The sequence below is a fragment of the Eumetopias jubatus genome, unplaced genomic scaffold, assembly GCF_037043125.1.
Source record: "Eumetopias jubatus isolate StellerSeaLion01/CBP00866 unplaced genomic scaffold, mEumJub1_p1.0 scaffold_11, whole genome shotgun sequence".
NCBI classification, from domain to species: domain Eukaryota; kingdom Metazoa; phylum Chordata; class Mammalia; order Carnivora; family Otariidae; genus Eumetopias; species Eumetopias jubatus.
The window spans coordinates 70,618,901-70,634,253 of record NW_028274817.1 but is presented as its reverse complement, the minus strand read 5'-3'; the positions used below and the strand labels follow the sequence as shown (position 1 = coordinate 70,634,253).

Genomic DNA, 15,353 nt, shown 5'->3' with positions numbered 1-15,353 from the left:
AAAAATAGAAACAGACTGGAGAGGTCTGATAGTTGGGAGATACCTTGCCAATGACCTGACCCTTGGTGTGGGCCTCCCTCAAAATCTGCAGTGTCTTGGGAGTTTCTCCTATGACTGTCTTGGAGAATAAACGCTTTCTGTTAATTTCCAGTGACTTAATTTTCCTTTTTCTTTTTTAACAGGTCCAGTTAAAAACAAGAAAAAGGGTGAGTTAAGCTCCTGATTTTATAAAATTGTTCTCATGTCTTTTCTAAAATTAGAAGGAAAGAAAAACCAAGGGAGTAGGATATTTATATATTCTTTCAATATTGGTTGTCCATTGTTTTATTCAATCGCCTGTGACCTTGAGTATGGTAGCTTCCATGAGACAAGAAATAGAGATTTGTTTTTCAGTGATGAGCCATGAAAGTGCTTCTCTAGCTGCATATGAAAGTTGTTTTTATTTTTCTTTCTTGCTCCCTCTTTTGTACAATTAAATTTACATCTCTTTCCTTCATCCTTCCTTACTCTTTCCCCTGTCCTTCTCCTTCTTCCTTTCTTTGCCCTCCTTTATCAAATCACTGATCATGTATAAATTAAGTCCTGACTTAATTATACTTGTGGGGACGAGGTATACTACCTCCTGAGAAATGTCAGTACCCTATTCTTGGCCTTAAACTATCCCTATCCTATGCCTTAGCCAGGGAGGGTATTTCTTACTTTGTGGTTTCAATATCATTTTCTCTGTGATGGAAAAAGAAAGCTGAAGGAATACCCTGATCTTTTGGTCCTTTCAAAGAAGCTTCTGGTTGAGCAGATCCATTGTGCCATTGTTGGGTCATTATGTTTCTGATATACTTGCAACAGGACTGGCCCAAGAACTTGTACAAGCACTTGCATAGTTGAAGAGGAGAACCCAAAACCAGAACAAGTTCCAAAAGACAGAATTAGGCAATACGGTCCACTCCTTAGGACTAAAAAAGAAGCCAACTACAAAACCAGTTTTAAGTAACTATTTGTTTCTGTGCTCTGACGTGTAAAGAAAATAAAGTGAAAATAATGATTTTTCATTTGAATGCTTTAAGTAGGGGTACCTGGGTGGCTCAGTCAGTTAAGCATCTGCCTTCAGCTCAGGTCAGGATCTCAGGTCCTGGGATCGAGCCCTGGGTCAGGCTCCCTGATCAGCGGGGAGTCTGCTTCTCCCTCTCCCTCTGCCCCTCCCCCATGCTCCTGCTCTCGCTCTCTCTCTCTCTCTCTCTCTCTCTTTCTCTCTCTCTCTCTCAAATAAGTAAAGAAAATCTTTTTAAAAATAAAATGCTTTAAGTAAAATGACTCTGTTAAGATTTCTGGAGCTTTATACAATAGATTATCAATCGCAGAGTAGACCAAAGAGACTGGCTTCAGCTGTGGCCTGCCACTTCTCTGAGCACTAGGGTGGTCTGGTGACTTGCAGTACCATGGCCCACATGGAAAACTTATGTCCCTGTTGTAAAGAAGCTGAGGAATGGCCTGGCCTCCTGAGGACCTGATCTGAGCAAAGTTGGAAAACAGCCAGAAAGCTGGGGTCAATGAGGAAAACTTTCTCCACTGGGCCTGGGCATTCACCAAAATATTATGTATTTAAGAAAGTAAATTTGATTTTTAAGCATGTCGGTTTTTTTCTAATAGTTTGTTTTTTATTTTTTTAAGATTTTATTTATTTATTTGACAGAGGGAGACACAGCGAGAGAGGGAACACAAGCAGGGGGAGTGGGAGAGGGAGAAGCAGGCTTCCCGCCGAGCAGGGAGCCCGATGTGGGGCTCGATCCCAGGACCCCGGGACCACGACCTGAGCCAAGGGCAGACGCTTAACGACTGAGCCACCCAGGCGCCCCTAATAGTTTGTTTTTTAGAGCAGTTTTAGGTTCACAACAAAATTGAGGGGAAAGTACAGAGTGTTCCCATATATTCCCTGCCCCACACACGGACAGCCTCCCCCACCATCAACATCTCGCACCAGAGTAGTACATTTGTTACAACTGATGAACCTCCATTGGTATATCATTATCACTCAAAGTACATAGTTAACATTAGGCTTCATCTTGGTGCTGTACAGTCTATGGGTTTTGACAAATGCATAGTGACATAGATTCCCATAGATTACAGTATTTGTGAAATAGTTTCACTGCCCTAAAAACCATCTCTACTTTGCTTATTCCTCATTGTCTCCCCCTAGCCCCTGGCAACCACTGATCTTCCTCTTTTTTAAGACTTTATTTATTTGTCAGAGAGAGAAAGAGAGCACAAGCAGGGGGAATGGCAAGCAGAAGGAGAAGTAGTCTCCTCAACTGAGCAGGGAGCCCGATGCGGGACTCCATCCCAGGACCCTGGGATCTTGACCTGAGCTGAAGACAGACGCTTAACCAACTGAGCCACCCAGGCATCCTACCATTGATCTTTCTTTTTTTTTTAAGATTTTATTTATTTACTCATCAGAGAGAAAAAGGAGAGAGAGCACAAGCAGGGGGAGTGGCAAGCAGAGGGAGAAGCAAGCTCCTCACTGAGCAAGGAGCCAGATGCAGGACTCAATCCCAGGACCTTAGGCTCGTGACCTGAGCCGAAGGCAGCCAGTTAACCAGCTGAGCCACCCAGGTGTCCCCCACCACTGATCTTTCTATTATCTTTTTAGTTTTGCCTTTTCCCAAATGTCAGTATGTAGCCTTTGAGATTGGCTTCTCTCACCGAGTGATACGCATTTAAGTTCCTCCATGTCTTTTCATGGCTTGATAGATCATTTCTTTTTTTTAAGTTTGTATTTTAATTCCAGTTAACATACAGTGTTATATTAGTTTCAGGTGTACAATATAGTGCTTCAGTAATTCCACACATCACCCAGTGCTCATCATGACAAGTATACTCCTTAATCCCCATCACCTATTTCACCCATCCTCCCATCTCCTCCCCTCTGCTAACCATCAGTTCGTTGACTATAGTTAAGAGTCTGTTTCTTGGTTTCTCTCTCTCTCTCCCTTTCTCTCTCTCTTCCCATTTGTTCACTTTTTTTCCCTTAAATTCCACATATGAGTGAAATCATATGGTATTTGTCTTTCTCTGACTGACTTATTTCACTTAGCATAATACTCTCTACCTCCATCCATGATATTGCAATGGATGCATTTTTATGGCTGAGCAATATTCCATTGTATATGTATATGCCACATCTTATTTCTCAGTTCATCAGCCAATGGCCACGTGGCCTATTTCCATAACTTGGCTAGTGTAGATACTGCTGCTATAAACATCAGGGTGCATGTAGTCCTTTGAATTAGCATTTTTGTATACTTTGGTGAATATCTAGTAGTACAACTGCTGGATTGCAGGACAGTTCTATTTTTAACTTTTTGAGGAACCTCCACACTGTTTTCCAGAGTGGCTGTACCAGTTTGCATTCCCACCAACAGGGTTGGTTGCAAGAGGGTTCCCCTTTCTCCAGATTCTTGCCAATACCTGTTGTTTCTTGTGTTGTTGATGTTAGCCATTCTAACAGGTGTGAGGTGATATCTCGTTATTGTTTTGATTTGCATTTCCTGATGATAGGTGATGTTGAGCATCTTTTCATGTGTCTGCTGGCCATCTGTATGTTTTCTTTGGAAAAGGGTCTATTCATGTCTTCTGCCCATTTTTTAATTGGACTATTTGTTTTGAGGGTATTGCCTTTGAAAAGTTCTTTATAGATTTTTAGATACTAACCCTTTATCAGATTTGTCATTTGCAAATATCTTCTCCCATTCTGTAGGTTGCCTTTTAGTTTTATTGATTGTTTCCTTTGCTTTGCAGAAGCTTCTTATTATGAAGTAGTTCCAATAGTGTATTTTTTGTTTCCCTTGCCTCAGGAGACATATCTAGAGAGATGTTGCTATGGCCAATGTCAAGGAAGTTACTGCCTGTGTTCTCTTGTAGGATTTTTATGGTTTCAGGTCTCACATTTTTTTTTAAGATTTTTATTTATTCATTTGAGACACAGAGATACAGAGAGAGAGAGAGCATGAGCAGGAGGGGAGACAGAGGGAGAGAGAGAAGCAGGCTCCCTGTGGAGCCGGGAGCCCGATGTGGGGCTCGATCCCAGGACCCTGGAATCATGACCTGAGCTGAAAGCAGACGCTCAACCATCTGAGCCACCCAGGCGCCCCTCGGGTCTCACATTTAAGTCCTTAATCCATTTTGAATTTGTTTTTGTGTATGGTGTAAGAAAGTGGGTCCAGTTTCATTCTTATGCAGGTAGCTGTCCAGTTTTCCCAACACCATTTGTTGAAGAGACTGTCTTTTTCTGATTGGATATTTTTTTCCTGCTTTGTCAAAGATTAATTGTGGATTCATTTCTGGGTTTTCTATTCTGTTCTATTGATCTATGTGTCTATTTTTGTGCTGGTACCATCCTGTTTTGATTACTCTATCAAGCATGTTATTTTTAACTTTTATCACATCCCCTTTAAAATGGAAATTATAATAAACCTAGAAAGCTCACCTGGCTTTGACAAGGACACCCTCTGCTCCTAAACAAGTCCACAGGTGACTTCCCTTCTTAATAGGTAGACTTGGGAACACTTTCTAATTATAGCAACTAGTTTTTTTTTTTCTTTTCACTCAGTCACTAGACAGTGAATAAGCATCTTATATCTGTTAGGAGTAGAGATTCCGAGATAAAGAAAAGCACCACTTTTCTTTATTTTTTTTTTCCATGATCCCAGTGTAGCTGGAATCATGGAAGTGCACACAAATCATTACAGTACGGCATCAAAAATGCTATCATAGAAGCATGAACAGCATGCTGTGGGAGCACAAAGAAAGAGCAAGTAGTTCTCCCTGGGGGAATGAGGAACCACATCTCAGGGGAAAAAGAAAAAAACACAGTATTTAACCTGGGCTTTGAAGGATGGAGGGGGGGGAAGGAGGGGGAAGGACATTCCAGCAAAGGGAACAACATACTCAAATCCCTCAGAAGCATGAAAGAACATGGCCTGTTTGGGGGAACAGCAAGTAGACTAGTGATGTACCAAAGTGTGGGTCATCTGTGTGGTAGGGAATGACACCCAGTTGTAGTGTTATTCAATGAATGAGCACTGAGAGAACATACTTGCTAGTGATGACAGAAGACAATTGTCTAGGCTAGAAGCCCTGTGATTACAATTCAGAGAATCCAATGCCTCTGGCAGGGACTCGGATCACTGCCCAGCACTGCTACCTGGTATATGAGCCATTATTAGAAGGAGGATGCACATAGGCCTTAAACATTTACTTTGACTCTAAGTGATTTAGAAGCCATTTAATACAGATTTCATTGGACACAGTGAATAGGCACATGCCTGAAGAGGTAAATTGAGTTGTTCATTTAATTTCCATCTTTAATAGAATTTTCCCCTCCTACAACTAACTTGCTCATGTTCATTCCCTCTCTCTCCCTCCCTCTCCCTCCGCCCCGCCCTCATTTTCATTCACTTGTTTTTATCTGTTCTTTCAACAGTTTGGCCTTCACTAAAAGGTTAGGGAAATGCCCCTTTTACGAAGTTTAGCTTTGAAAAGAATGTGAACATTCTGTCATCTAAGACTGCACCAGATAATTTTCTAAGTAGAGAAGTCTCCGGGCTTTTGTATCATGAAGTGTTCTGTTAAAGTAAGGCGATCTGGAGAAGGAATTCAATCCTCTAAAGTCATCCTCTTGTCCAGGGGTCATTTTGTACATGTTCCTCTCTGGGCCAAGTTTCTGTAAGTATGCAAGTGTGAGAAGCACACTTGCCTAAACCTAGTTACAGAGGAGCAAAGAGGACCAGCTGCAGAACTAGAGCACAGCAGGAGCTTTTTCCCAAATGCCTTCTAACATTTTCATAAGTGAACATCCTCTGTTTATGCTGCAACCATTATTCTCTTTGACTAGAGGAGTTTCTGGCTGTAATTCTTCCAAAATTACATTAGCGATCACAGGAGAGTCACAGTCTTGACACTGAAGTTTGTACTACCCACGGAACACCCTCTAGCTTCAAAATCAGTTAGGCCTGGAAATTCTGGGACATAGACCAGTCTAATACGCACCTTCCTCTGTGCCTATGCAAGTAGACACAGAGGAAGATGAGGGAGAAGCAAACCAGCCTAGGGAAGTTTCCTGACTGCCAGGGGTAAGTCAGTCTTCCTTATGGAACCTCAAGCTTGGGAGGAAACAGAAATCATCAAGGCCAAACTCCTCATTTCACCAATGGAGAAACTAAGGCTCAGGGAGAGAAAGGGATTCGCCCAGAGTACATCCATGGCAGAGCTGGGGCTTACAGCCTTATCTCCTGACTACAGATTTTGTGTTCTTTCCACTGCTCTAGCTGGAATTGAAACTTGGGCACTGAATAAGCCTGACTTGGAAGCTGCCCAAATCTGAAGGGAGATGGCTTTCCTGTTCAGCCTCTTGAAATTGGCTAATCTAGAAACTGGGCAGATCCAATCTTTTGCTGCTGCTATGCACAAGGAAAATGCTAATGTTCCTTCCTGCCTCTAGGTCTTTAAGGCTACAGGGAGTATCCCTGGGGCAGGAGCCGCACAATGACGCCACTGTTTCATACCAAACACAGATGTGGTTAGACATGGACAACTGGCCTCTTGAATGGCATTGCCATGGGGATTGAGTTTCTGGAACATGAGGCATTATTTATAAGGGAGGGCCTGATAAATCAGATCAGGATTCTCCTGCTTAAGAGGCTGGGGAGCAAGGAGTCAGAGTTGTTAAGGGGGTATTTAAGTGAGACTTAAGAGGGTTACCTGTAAAACTAAGACAGTACCGCGCGGGTGGAGATACTGTCGTGGAGTCTGGTCGAAGCCTTCTATACCTGGGATTTCCAAAGATTGTGAGAAAGTAGTGAAGGGAAGAAGACACCCCCCTCCCTGTGGCCACCTGCAGTGCGTGAATTGGGCTGCACAGAGCAGAGGAAGTAAACAGGAGCTGCGGGTTTTGGTACAAGACCACAGTTATGACTCAGTCAAATAGCTACATCCTGGTGAGAATGTTGGAAGGACTGGAATATGGAGTAGAAGGGCCAGGATTGTTCTGAAAAGATAGTGAGCAAAAAAGGGGAGGAGGTGGTGGGCCGAATTAATAATACATTGGAGAATAGGGCCTCAGAGGAAAGATTCTGGGAAGCCGGATTATTCAGCCTATAAAAATGGAGGTTGGATAGGTGACTTAATGTCTATGAGCATATGAGGGTTATTATGTGTAGGATGGTAACTATTCTTCTCTAGCTTCACAAAGAATAGAATAGAAGCTTAAATTGCCACAGGAGGGATTTCAGCTAAATATACGGAAGATCTTCCTAACAGTGAGGGGGTGCTAAACACAGGAACATGTTACCAAGGGAGTTTACAGAATTGCCTTTCCCAGAGATCTTTAAAAATAGGGTTTAGAGAGGTCAGCCGAGAAAGCAAAAACCTGCCAACTGCCTCCTCAGCTTTTTCTACTCTCCACCTCCCCTTCTTTCCTTCAATCTCTCTCCCTCCCTCTCCCCCCCCCATGTCCCCCCCCCCCCACCTCTCATCTCCCAAATTCCTTCCATTCCTTATTCCCGGCTACCACCACCTCTATACCAACCCCTAGTTCCTATACATCCCGACTTCTTTTTTTTTAATTATTTTTATTTATTTATTTGACACAGAGAGAGACACAGCGAGAGAGGGAACACAAGCAGGGGGAGCGGGAGAAGGAGAAGCAGGCTTCCCGCGGAGCAGGGAGCCCAATGCGGGGCTCGATCCCAGGACCCTGGGATCATGACCTGAGCCGAAGGCAGACGCTCAACGACTGAGCCACCCAGGCGCCCCTCATCCCAACTTCTATAGGAAACCTTCCTGGTGTTGATATTATGCCCAGGGTCAGGCTGTCCTCCTAGCTCCCTCTTATCTGCATCAAGTCCTCCAAACTGGGCGGTAAACATGAAAGCCACACTCTTTAACGATAGCCCAATGCTCAATTCAAAAAAGTGACCCACGGGTCCGGTAATTCTAATCTTTTGGACTTGGCTGAAAGGTAACCTCCTTTTTGAAACCTTCTCTGACCTCTTAAGCATTTTGTCCCTACTACTCATATGGCACTTAGAGTCTCCTGTGACTGTGCCTGTTTCCCCAGTAGACTGAGCTCCTTGAGGGTCATTTATTTCTATATCTTCAAACCAGCTCTGGAAGTAATTATTCATGAAAGGGGATAGGGAGAGTGTGTGTGTGTGTGTGTGTGTGTGTGTGTGTGTGTGTGTGTGTGTGTGTGTGTGTATGTTGTATAATAGAGGTGTTCACCTCTTTAACAGCCAGAATTCTCAAAGGGCTGACTTCATGTCCTTGGAAATCTGGAGAACTCCTGACAATATGTTTGTGATCAGTCAATGACTACAAATGTACCACTGAATCTTGTCTTTTAGGAAAGAAGGCAGGACCTCCTGGGCCCAATGGCCCTCCGGGACCTCCAGGACCTCCAGGACCCCAGGGACCCCCAGGGATTCCAGGAATTCCTGGAATTCCAGGAACAACTGTGATGGGACCACCTGGCCCTCCAGGTCCACCTGGTCCTCAGGGACCCCCTGGCCTACAGGGACCTTCCGGTGAGTTCCTCTGTCTCTCCACCTGCCCCTAGGCTCCTTGCAAGTACTTGACAAGAGCAGGTGTGGGTGATCCTGAGAGCAGTTTCCGATGGCAGTCATGGCTTTGGTGAGCATTAAGAAAAGCAGGTCTCTAGCTCAGTGGAGAGCTAGAACTTGAACAAGCCAGTAGGGCCTGACCTACTCTAACTTCTTGTGTATACCAACCTGTCAAGGACAGGCCACCTGCTCTTGACCTTTCCATCACAAAGACCTGCCTGACTCTAGGCCTTTCTGTAGTGAGCCAGTAAACTCCCATGAGCCAGAGCCAGAGCCAGAGGCCCCGGAGGGTTTACACTAGATCTCCAGTGGGGGATGGATTTGGTTTGCACTGATTTCCAGCATCTAGCACTGCATGTTTACGTCTGATTGGAAACAGGCTATGGAGAGGAAGGTTGGGGACTGGGAGAAATGACAAGCCTTAGAACAGTCTCATCCCATGAACTCTGAAGTGCCTTTCCCATAGAGGTAGACAAATAGTCGCTGGTGACCAGGGAGTTGGAAACTTACAAGTCACCGGGGCTGGGGAAGAAGCAAATGTGGTCGCTAAGACTGAGGAGCCAAGTGCCTCATGCCACCACATTGCACGTTCAAATAGCGCTGAATCTGTTTGCATCGTTCCTCTTGGGTCCAGGCGGGCATCCAAAAGGTACAGATGCCAATCCAAACCTGCCTGATTGGAACTGACAGGAGTCAGGCTGCCAGAGCTTAGGTCTGTTGTTATTTCCTCCTCCTGCTCCCTTCTTGGATCTTGGGGCTTCAAGGAAATGGACTCTTTACACAGCTGATTTCTCTAGGTCCAAAAATTCTGTAGCTGGACTCAGATCCTTTGACTCATGGTTCAAATTGGGCTAATCAGCATTACTGTGACCGTAAGAGATGGAGTTAGAGGATGGGTTTGGTGTTTTTTTTTTGTATCCCAATCTTTCCACGGATACTGAGCACTTGCTGTGTGCAAGAGATATATCGATAAGTGGCCCCTGTTTTCATGGAGTTTGTGTCCCAGGGGAGGAGAGAGATGATCAAAGAAGCAAGATATTTACAAATGGCAATGCTGTCTATGAAGACCATGAAAGAAAGGGAGCGAAAGACTAAAGAAGCAAACGGCACTGTCTCAGGATCCCATAGTGGCAGGAACGCACTCTCCTCTATCTCTACGGGGGGCTCGGTGAGGCTTGCCTTGGGGCCCACGTTAGTGAGAGGCCACTGTCCCTGCTGGACGCTGGACCCACTGAAGAGGCAGGTCAGGGAGGAGTCAGAGAAGGGAAGTAGTTTCCTCTCCCATCCTCCCAGGGCTTGGCTGCCCAGAGCCAGGCTCACCGCCACTCGCTGACTAGCTGAGGAGAGAAAGGGAAGAAGGAGCATGCCCTCTGATTGCCCTGTCCTATTTTGCAGGTGCTGCTGATAAAGCTGGACCTCGAGAAAACCAGGTTGGTTGGGAATTGCTCTCTTCCTGGGGAGGAGGGAAGGCCACCAGGCTAGAACCACCTTCTAGTGGCTCCCGATTAAATTTGCTGAGGCTTTGTTTTGTGAGGATGCCCTAGAGGTCCCGAAGTTGCTCACTCCCATCTCTAGGAATAGAAAAGCTTTGCCTCAGGGCCTGCCTTTAACTCAGTCTTGCCACGGCCATTTTTCCATTTTTCCCCATTGCACGGAAGACAGAAGGTCACCATATCCAAGCTCAGTCGTCCTCTGAAATGAGCTGCCAGTCAGGCCTATCCACCTGAGCCTCCGACTTCGCAACCACACCAGACACCTTGTCGGCACTCAGACCGCCTGGGATCAGGAGCTTGAAAATCAGCCAACCAGCTCCAGGCCAAACCCAGCCTGGGCTTCTGCCTTCAGGGCCTGAAGGGCTCCTCCCTGTCTTGGAGCCTCCTAATCTGTCTGTATTGGCAAATTCTGCGGCCTTGCCTTCTCTCATCTCAGCCTCCCTCCCTCACTACAGCTGTTTGGCCACAGTCATAAATCTACACAGCTGCACAGTGCTCGATGGCTTGCAGGGAATTTTACATCCATCGCCCCATTTGATCTTCAAACATCCCTGTAAGAGAGGCCAGACAGAGATTCTTAAAATCCCCATTTCACAGTCAGGGAAATGAGGCTCCTCTGAGGCACTGCATTCCGCTGAGGTCATGTAGCCAGGAAGTGGCGGAGCTGTAGATCACATCAGCCACCTGCAGAGATGTGGTCGCTGGCATCCCAGGACAGGAGAAAGGGATCCGAATTGGGAAATGAAAGCGGACTGGAAGTCAGAGGTGGGAACATGGTAACTGGTGGCTGAGTGGGCAGCCATTTCTCTCAGTGACTACTCTCTCTATCCTTCTCATCCTCCCAGCCAGCTGTGGTGCATCTGCAGGGCCAAGGGTCAGCAATTCAAGTCAAGAATGGTAAGAGTCAAAGTAGGCTCTCTCCCCTAAGAGGAGCTTCTCCATCTTCCTTGGCGGCGGCAGCCTTCATGGAGTCACCAGCCTAGCTCCTCCCGGGCCCCTTGGAGTACCCTGGGCGGTAGGGGGCCATTCGCTGCGCAGTCTGCCCTCTACTGGCTGTCCTGGGTAATTGCTTGCACCTAGACCGGTCGCTACACACAAATTGCATGTAGAATCACTGATGACAGGAAGCCGAAAAGGACTTTGAGACATCATGGAATTAGGGATTTCTTGGCAGGTGGAGGTTGTATCAGCGTCACCAAGGGGATATGTGTAGTTTGATCAACATTTTCACAATACAAGCTAGAGAAGGTAAAACTACAGAAAATTAATTTCTTGTCTGATGGGTCTCCACAATAAACGGGTGGAGGAAGCATTTCGGGGCGGGGGGGGGGGGGGGGGAATGCATGTCAGACTCTCCAGGGAGTATGAGATGTTAATATCTATAAGAAGGGGAAACAGGTTTAAGGGGGTTAAGAAAACTGGCTTAACAATTAGAGAAAGACAATTATATGATCTCACTGATAGGTGGAATTTGAGAAACAAGGCAGAGGATCATGGGGGAAGAGTGGAATAAATGAAACAAGACGAAGCCATAAAAATTTTTTTTTAAAAAGAAAACTGACTTAATGTAATCCCTGCATTTAAAAGATGGGGAACCAGAGTCCCAGCAAGAATGGATAATACCATAAGAAATAATACTGCCTTATATTTGGACTGTCCTTTGGAGTTTTCAACATGCGTTCTTTTGTCTTTCTTTTTTAAAGAGTTCATTTATTTGAGAGAGAGCACGAGCAGGGGGGAGGGGCAGAGGGAGAGGGAGAAGCAGGCTCCCCGCTGAGCAGGGAGCCTGATGCGGGACTCGATCCCAGGACCCTGGGATCATGACCCAAGCCGAAGGCAGACACTTAACCGACTGAACCACCCAAGCACCCCTTGTCTTTCATTTCATGTGATCCTCACAACAACCCTATGATGTAGCTATTAGTTCCTTTTTGAAGAAATAGAAACTGAAGCTCAGAGAAGTTAAATTAACTGGCCCAAGAGCTCAGTTAAGCGCAGGAGCTGGGATTCAAAGCTATGTCTGTCTCTTTCCACGGCACTGGGCTACTTCAGTGATGTGCATACACTCCACTGAATGATTAGGTTCAATTTCTTCCCTGAAGAGACATGAACATTCATTAAAGAACAGCACTTTGAAATAATGTCCAGTCCCCAGGGTGCACACAGCCTAAAACGCCTGAACCCCCAGGAGCCTCAGGAAGCAGCAAGCCAGCCAAGATGCCAGACGCTTACGGAGCGTGGAGCAGAAGGGAGGGGCTCTGAGTGCAGAAACAGTAGATGAAGTTTAAGAAACCTGATGCATGGGGACAGCTCCTAAGAGCCCAGTCCGTCCCGAACTGGCTGTGCTGAGCTGCCCTAATGATTGGGCTTAGCCACATCCTGGACTGCCACCTGGATGCCTGAAATGTAATGGCCTCCAAAGTAGAAGTCGGAACAGAATAGTAGAAAAAAACCCAAGGCATCCTGCTGGGACCAGGGGCCTTGGGCCCTGGGGCCCTGGATGGGCCATAATCACCCTCTGTCCAGGGAGCAGTGAGACAGGCAGGAAATAGACTTGTCTGGGTGGACGTGTGGCCTCCATGCTTAGTCTATGCCCGAAGCTACGGATTTTGCTCCCACTACCGCACAACAAGACTGGTTCCAACCCCTCGGGGCCAATGCTGATCTTTAGTTGCACCAAAAACAGAAGGGAGGGGGACAGAGCAGTCACTTGGAGGGGCTGAGCCAGAGCATCTCTTCCGAACTCCTGTCCCCACCCACTATCACCTCGAGGGACGATGACCACCTATTCCAGAAGGCCAGTTTCCTCACACCTCCAAGAGGCAGGCCTCCTGAGACTAGCCAAAGATGGACATTCACAACATAATTTCTTGGGTGGAGCATGGAGGGTTTTGAGGGGAGAAGGCCCCCAGGGCTTGGATTCTCTCCTCCAGTGGTAGTAAGGAACATCCCTCTTTCTGCAGGATTGAAAGGGAAGCTTTTCCTCCACCTTCACATACTGGCTCTCACTGTCCAGCAAAGGTGGTAGGACTCCGCCTCTGCCCCCAATGGGGTTGGGCTGACAGATGCTTTACCAGAGGTGCCTCGGCTCCCAGACACCCTCGCCAGCCCCTGGGCTGCTTGGTGGTCTATCCCTCACTCTCGTAAAGATCCCCCTCTCCTATGGGGCCTTAGTACTGGTGACCACTCAATCCAGCTGCCGTGAAGTCTGACTCACCCCCGAACCCTAACGTTCTCCGGATAGACAATTCCTTGGACTGAGTGGTTTCCTGGGGGACGGGGGCCGGGGAGGGGGGAGGCAGGGAAGCCTTCCAGAAAGGAGTGGGCATGAAGGAACTGTAAAAAGGAATCTTGAAAGAAGAACAAAACCCACGAACCTGAGACACAGGGGAGGGATTCAGGAGCTATGGCTAGAGAAATAGAATGGAATAATAAGACCTAGCCTGCCACTCAGTGTCTGAATTTTGCCTGCGCAGGCCCCAGAACAACAATGAAAATAGGGCAGCATGCCCACTCTCTTCTTGCCCTCACCCCCAACTCCAGCTAGGTGTTGGTTAAAGACCCTACCAGATGGAGGGGTCAGGAAAGGAGAGAGGGAGACAGACAATTGGACCCCAGGGGCCTGAGGCAGGCCTGGCAGCTGCTCGACAAACAGAACGCTTTCTCTGCTTCCAAATGCTGTTCTTAAAGCTTGGCCTCTGGGGCTCTCCACTTCACACTGGGATAAGGGTGGGGTGGGGGGGATGCCGCTCGATGTCTCTTGTTTCTATTGCCCAGATTATTCTGACATGTACTGAGTGACTGCCCTTCTCTCATACTGAGATCTTTCAGGTGGAGTGCTCAATGACTGGTCTCGCATCACCATGAACCCCAAGGTGTTTAAGCTACATCCCCGCAGCGGGGAGCTGGAGGTACTGGTGGACGGCACCTACTTCATCTATAGTCAGGTAGAAGTGAGTACGGTCTCAGGCCTAACTCTTCTTATATCCAGAATGCAGATCCGGTGCAGGCCACATAGGGGCACTGTGGAGCCAGCCAAGACCTGCTAACTTCCCGCTTTCTAGGGGACTGGGGTGGGGGCACTACGCTGGGAGGGAGTTGAAAGGAGGAAAGAGAGAAGGGCCTATTTGGGTTGGGGTCCCCCCCCACGGCCGGTTATCCTTGAAAAAACAGCACAGGGGCCCCTCCCACACCCTGCCATCTGATCTCCTCCTGCTGGGCCCCAGGCCCCTGTTTCCCCAATGAGCTGTTTGGTTCTACTGCCAAACTCCATCTCTGTGTCACTATATGACCTTGGAGGGTCGGTTGCAGGGCTGCTTCCCCTGCACGTTAGCTTCATGCTAAATAGTGCTCCTGCAGGCTTTCTCTCCACCTCAAAACCATTTTTGACGGTCTTTCCTTCCTCTTTCTCCCGTTTGCTTGTCCACCTTTCTGTGTGTCTGTCATTCCCTCCTCCATCCTGCCACCATGCTCCCAGCCCTTTTGGCCCTGGGTTTCTGTCCATGTCCTGCCCCCACGCCTGCTCCCCAGGTCTGCCCATCCACTCCCGCCCCTGTTGTTTGCCTCCACTGGATTGGCTCCTCAGAGCTAGAGGTTAGACGAGCCCTGAGGTTGGGGCTTCTGTGGGGTGGGCAGTGAGCAGGCAGATGGACAGAAGGACTGTGTAGCTAACAGGAGGGTCTCACGGGAGAGTGGCCAGAGAAGGTGGGTTAACAAGCATTCGCTCAGCCCACCAGGCATCCTGGCCCAGCTTGGGTCCTGACCCAAGAAATCATGTGGCACCTGAATACACCACTCCCTCCCGAAGAGCCTATGGAGGAGCAACCTTTCATAAAGTGATTTAGGATGACCTATGGGAGAAGGGGCACATAGGTATAATCTCATTGTCCTATAGACCATTTCTCCTAAGGTCCTTTTTTGGGGGGAGGGGGGAGTAGGGAATCAAAGCTTGGGTGGGGTATTTTCTGGGCCCAGAATAGATTGGAAGTGGCCTCAGGCCTTGAACACCGTGAAAACTGGGAAAATCCCCCTTGAAACCAGGCCACTGAATATGGGTTGGCACCTCCCTCTGGCCACAAAGTCAGGGGCCTGGGTTTTGTCCTTCCAAATTCTTTAGCTTATCTCTGGTGTATAGCACTCTGTCTCTCCAGATGTGTTTCCTTAATCATCAGAGGGCCAAGGGGCACTGCAAAAATCAGGGAGAGAAATTCAGTCACGGGGGAGGGCAAGCTGCAAGCTGAGTGAG

At 47.4% G+C, this 15,353-nt stretch overlaps 1 protein-coding gene across 2 annotated transcripts in view; it reads left to right on the top strand.

Annotated features, from left to right (window-relative positions):
- EDA (ectodysplasin A) overlaps positions 1-15,353 on the top strand; it is a 412,994-nt gene that overhangs the window by 396,434 nt on the left and 1,207 nt on the right. The window contains exons 3-7 of one of the 2 annotated variants that reach the window (XM_088028760.1): positions 183-206; positions 8,400-8,579; positions 10,011-10,045; positions 10,954-11,005; positions 13,931-14,055. In XM_088028760.1, coding sequence (XP_087884886.1) covers positions 183-206; positions 8,400-8,579; positions 10,011-10,045; positions 10,954-11,005; positions 13,931-14,055 — 416 coding nt within the window. Of the gene's footprint in view, positions 1-182; positions 207-8,399; positions 8,580-10,010; positions 10,046-10,953; positions 11,006-13,930; positions 14,062-15,353 lie in introns of both variants that reach the window. The other variant, XM_088028759.1, reaches the window with a different exon arrangement.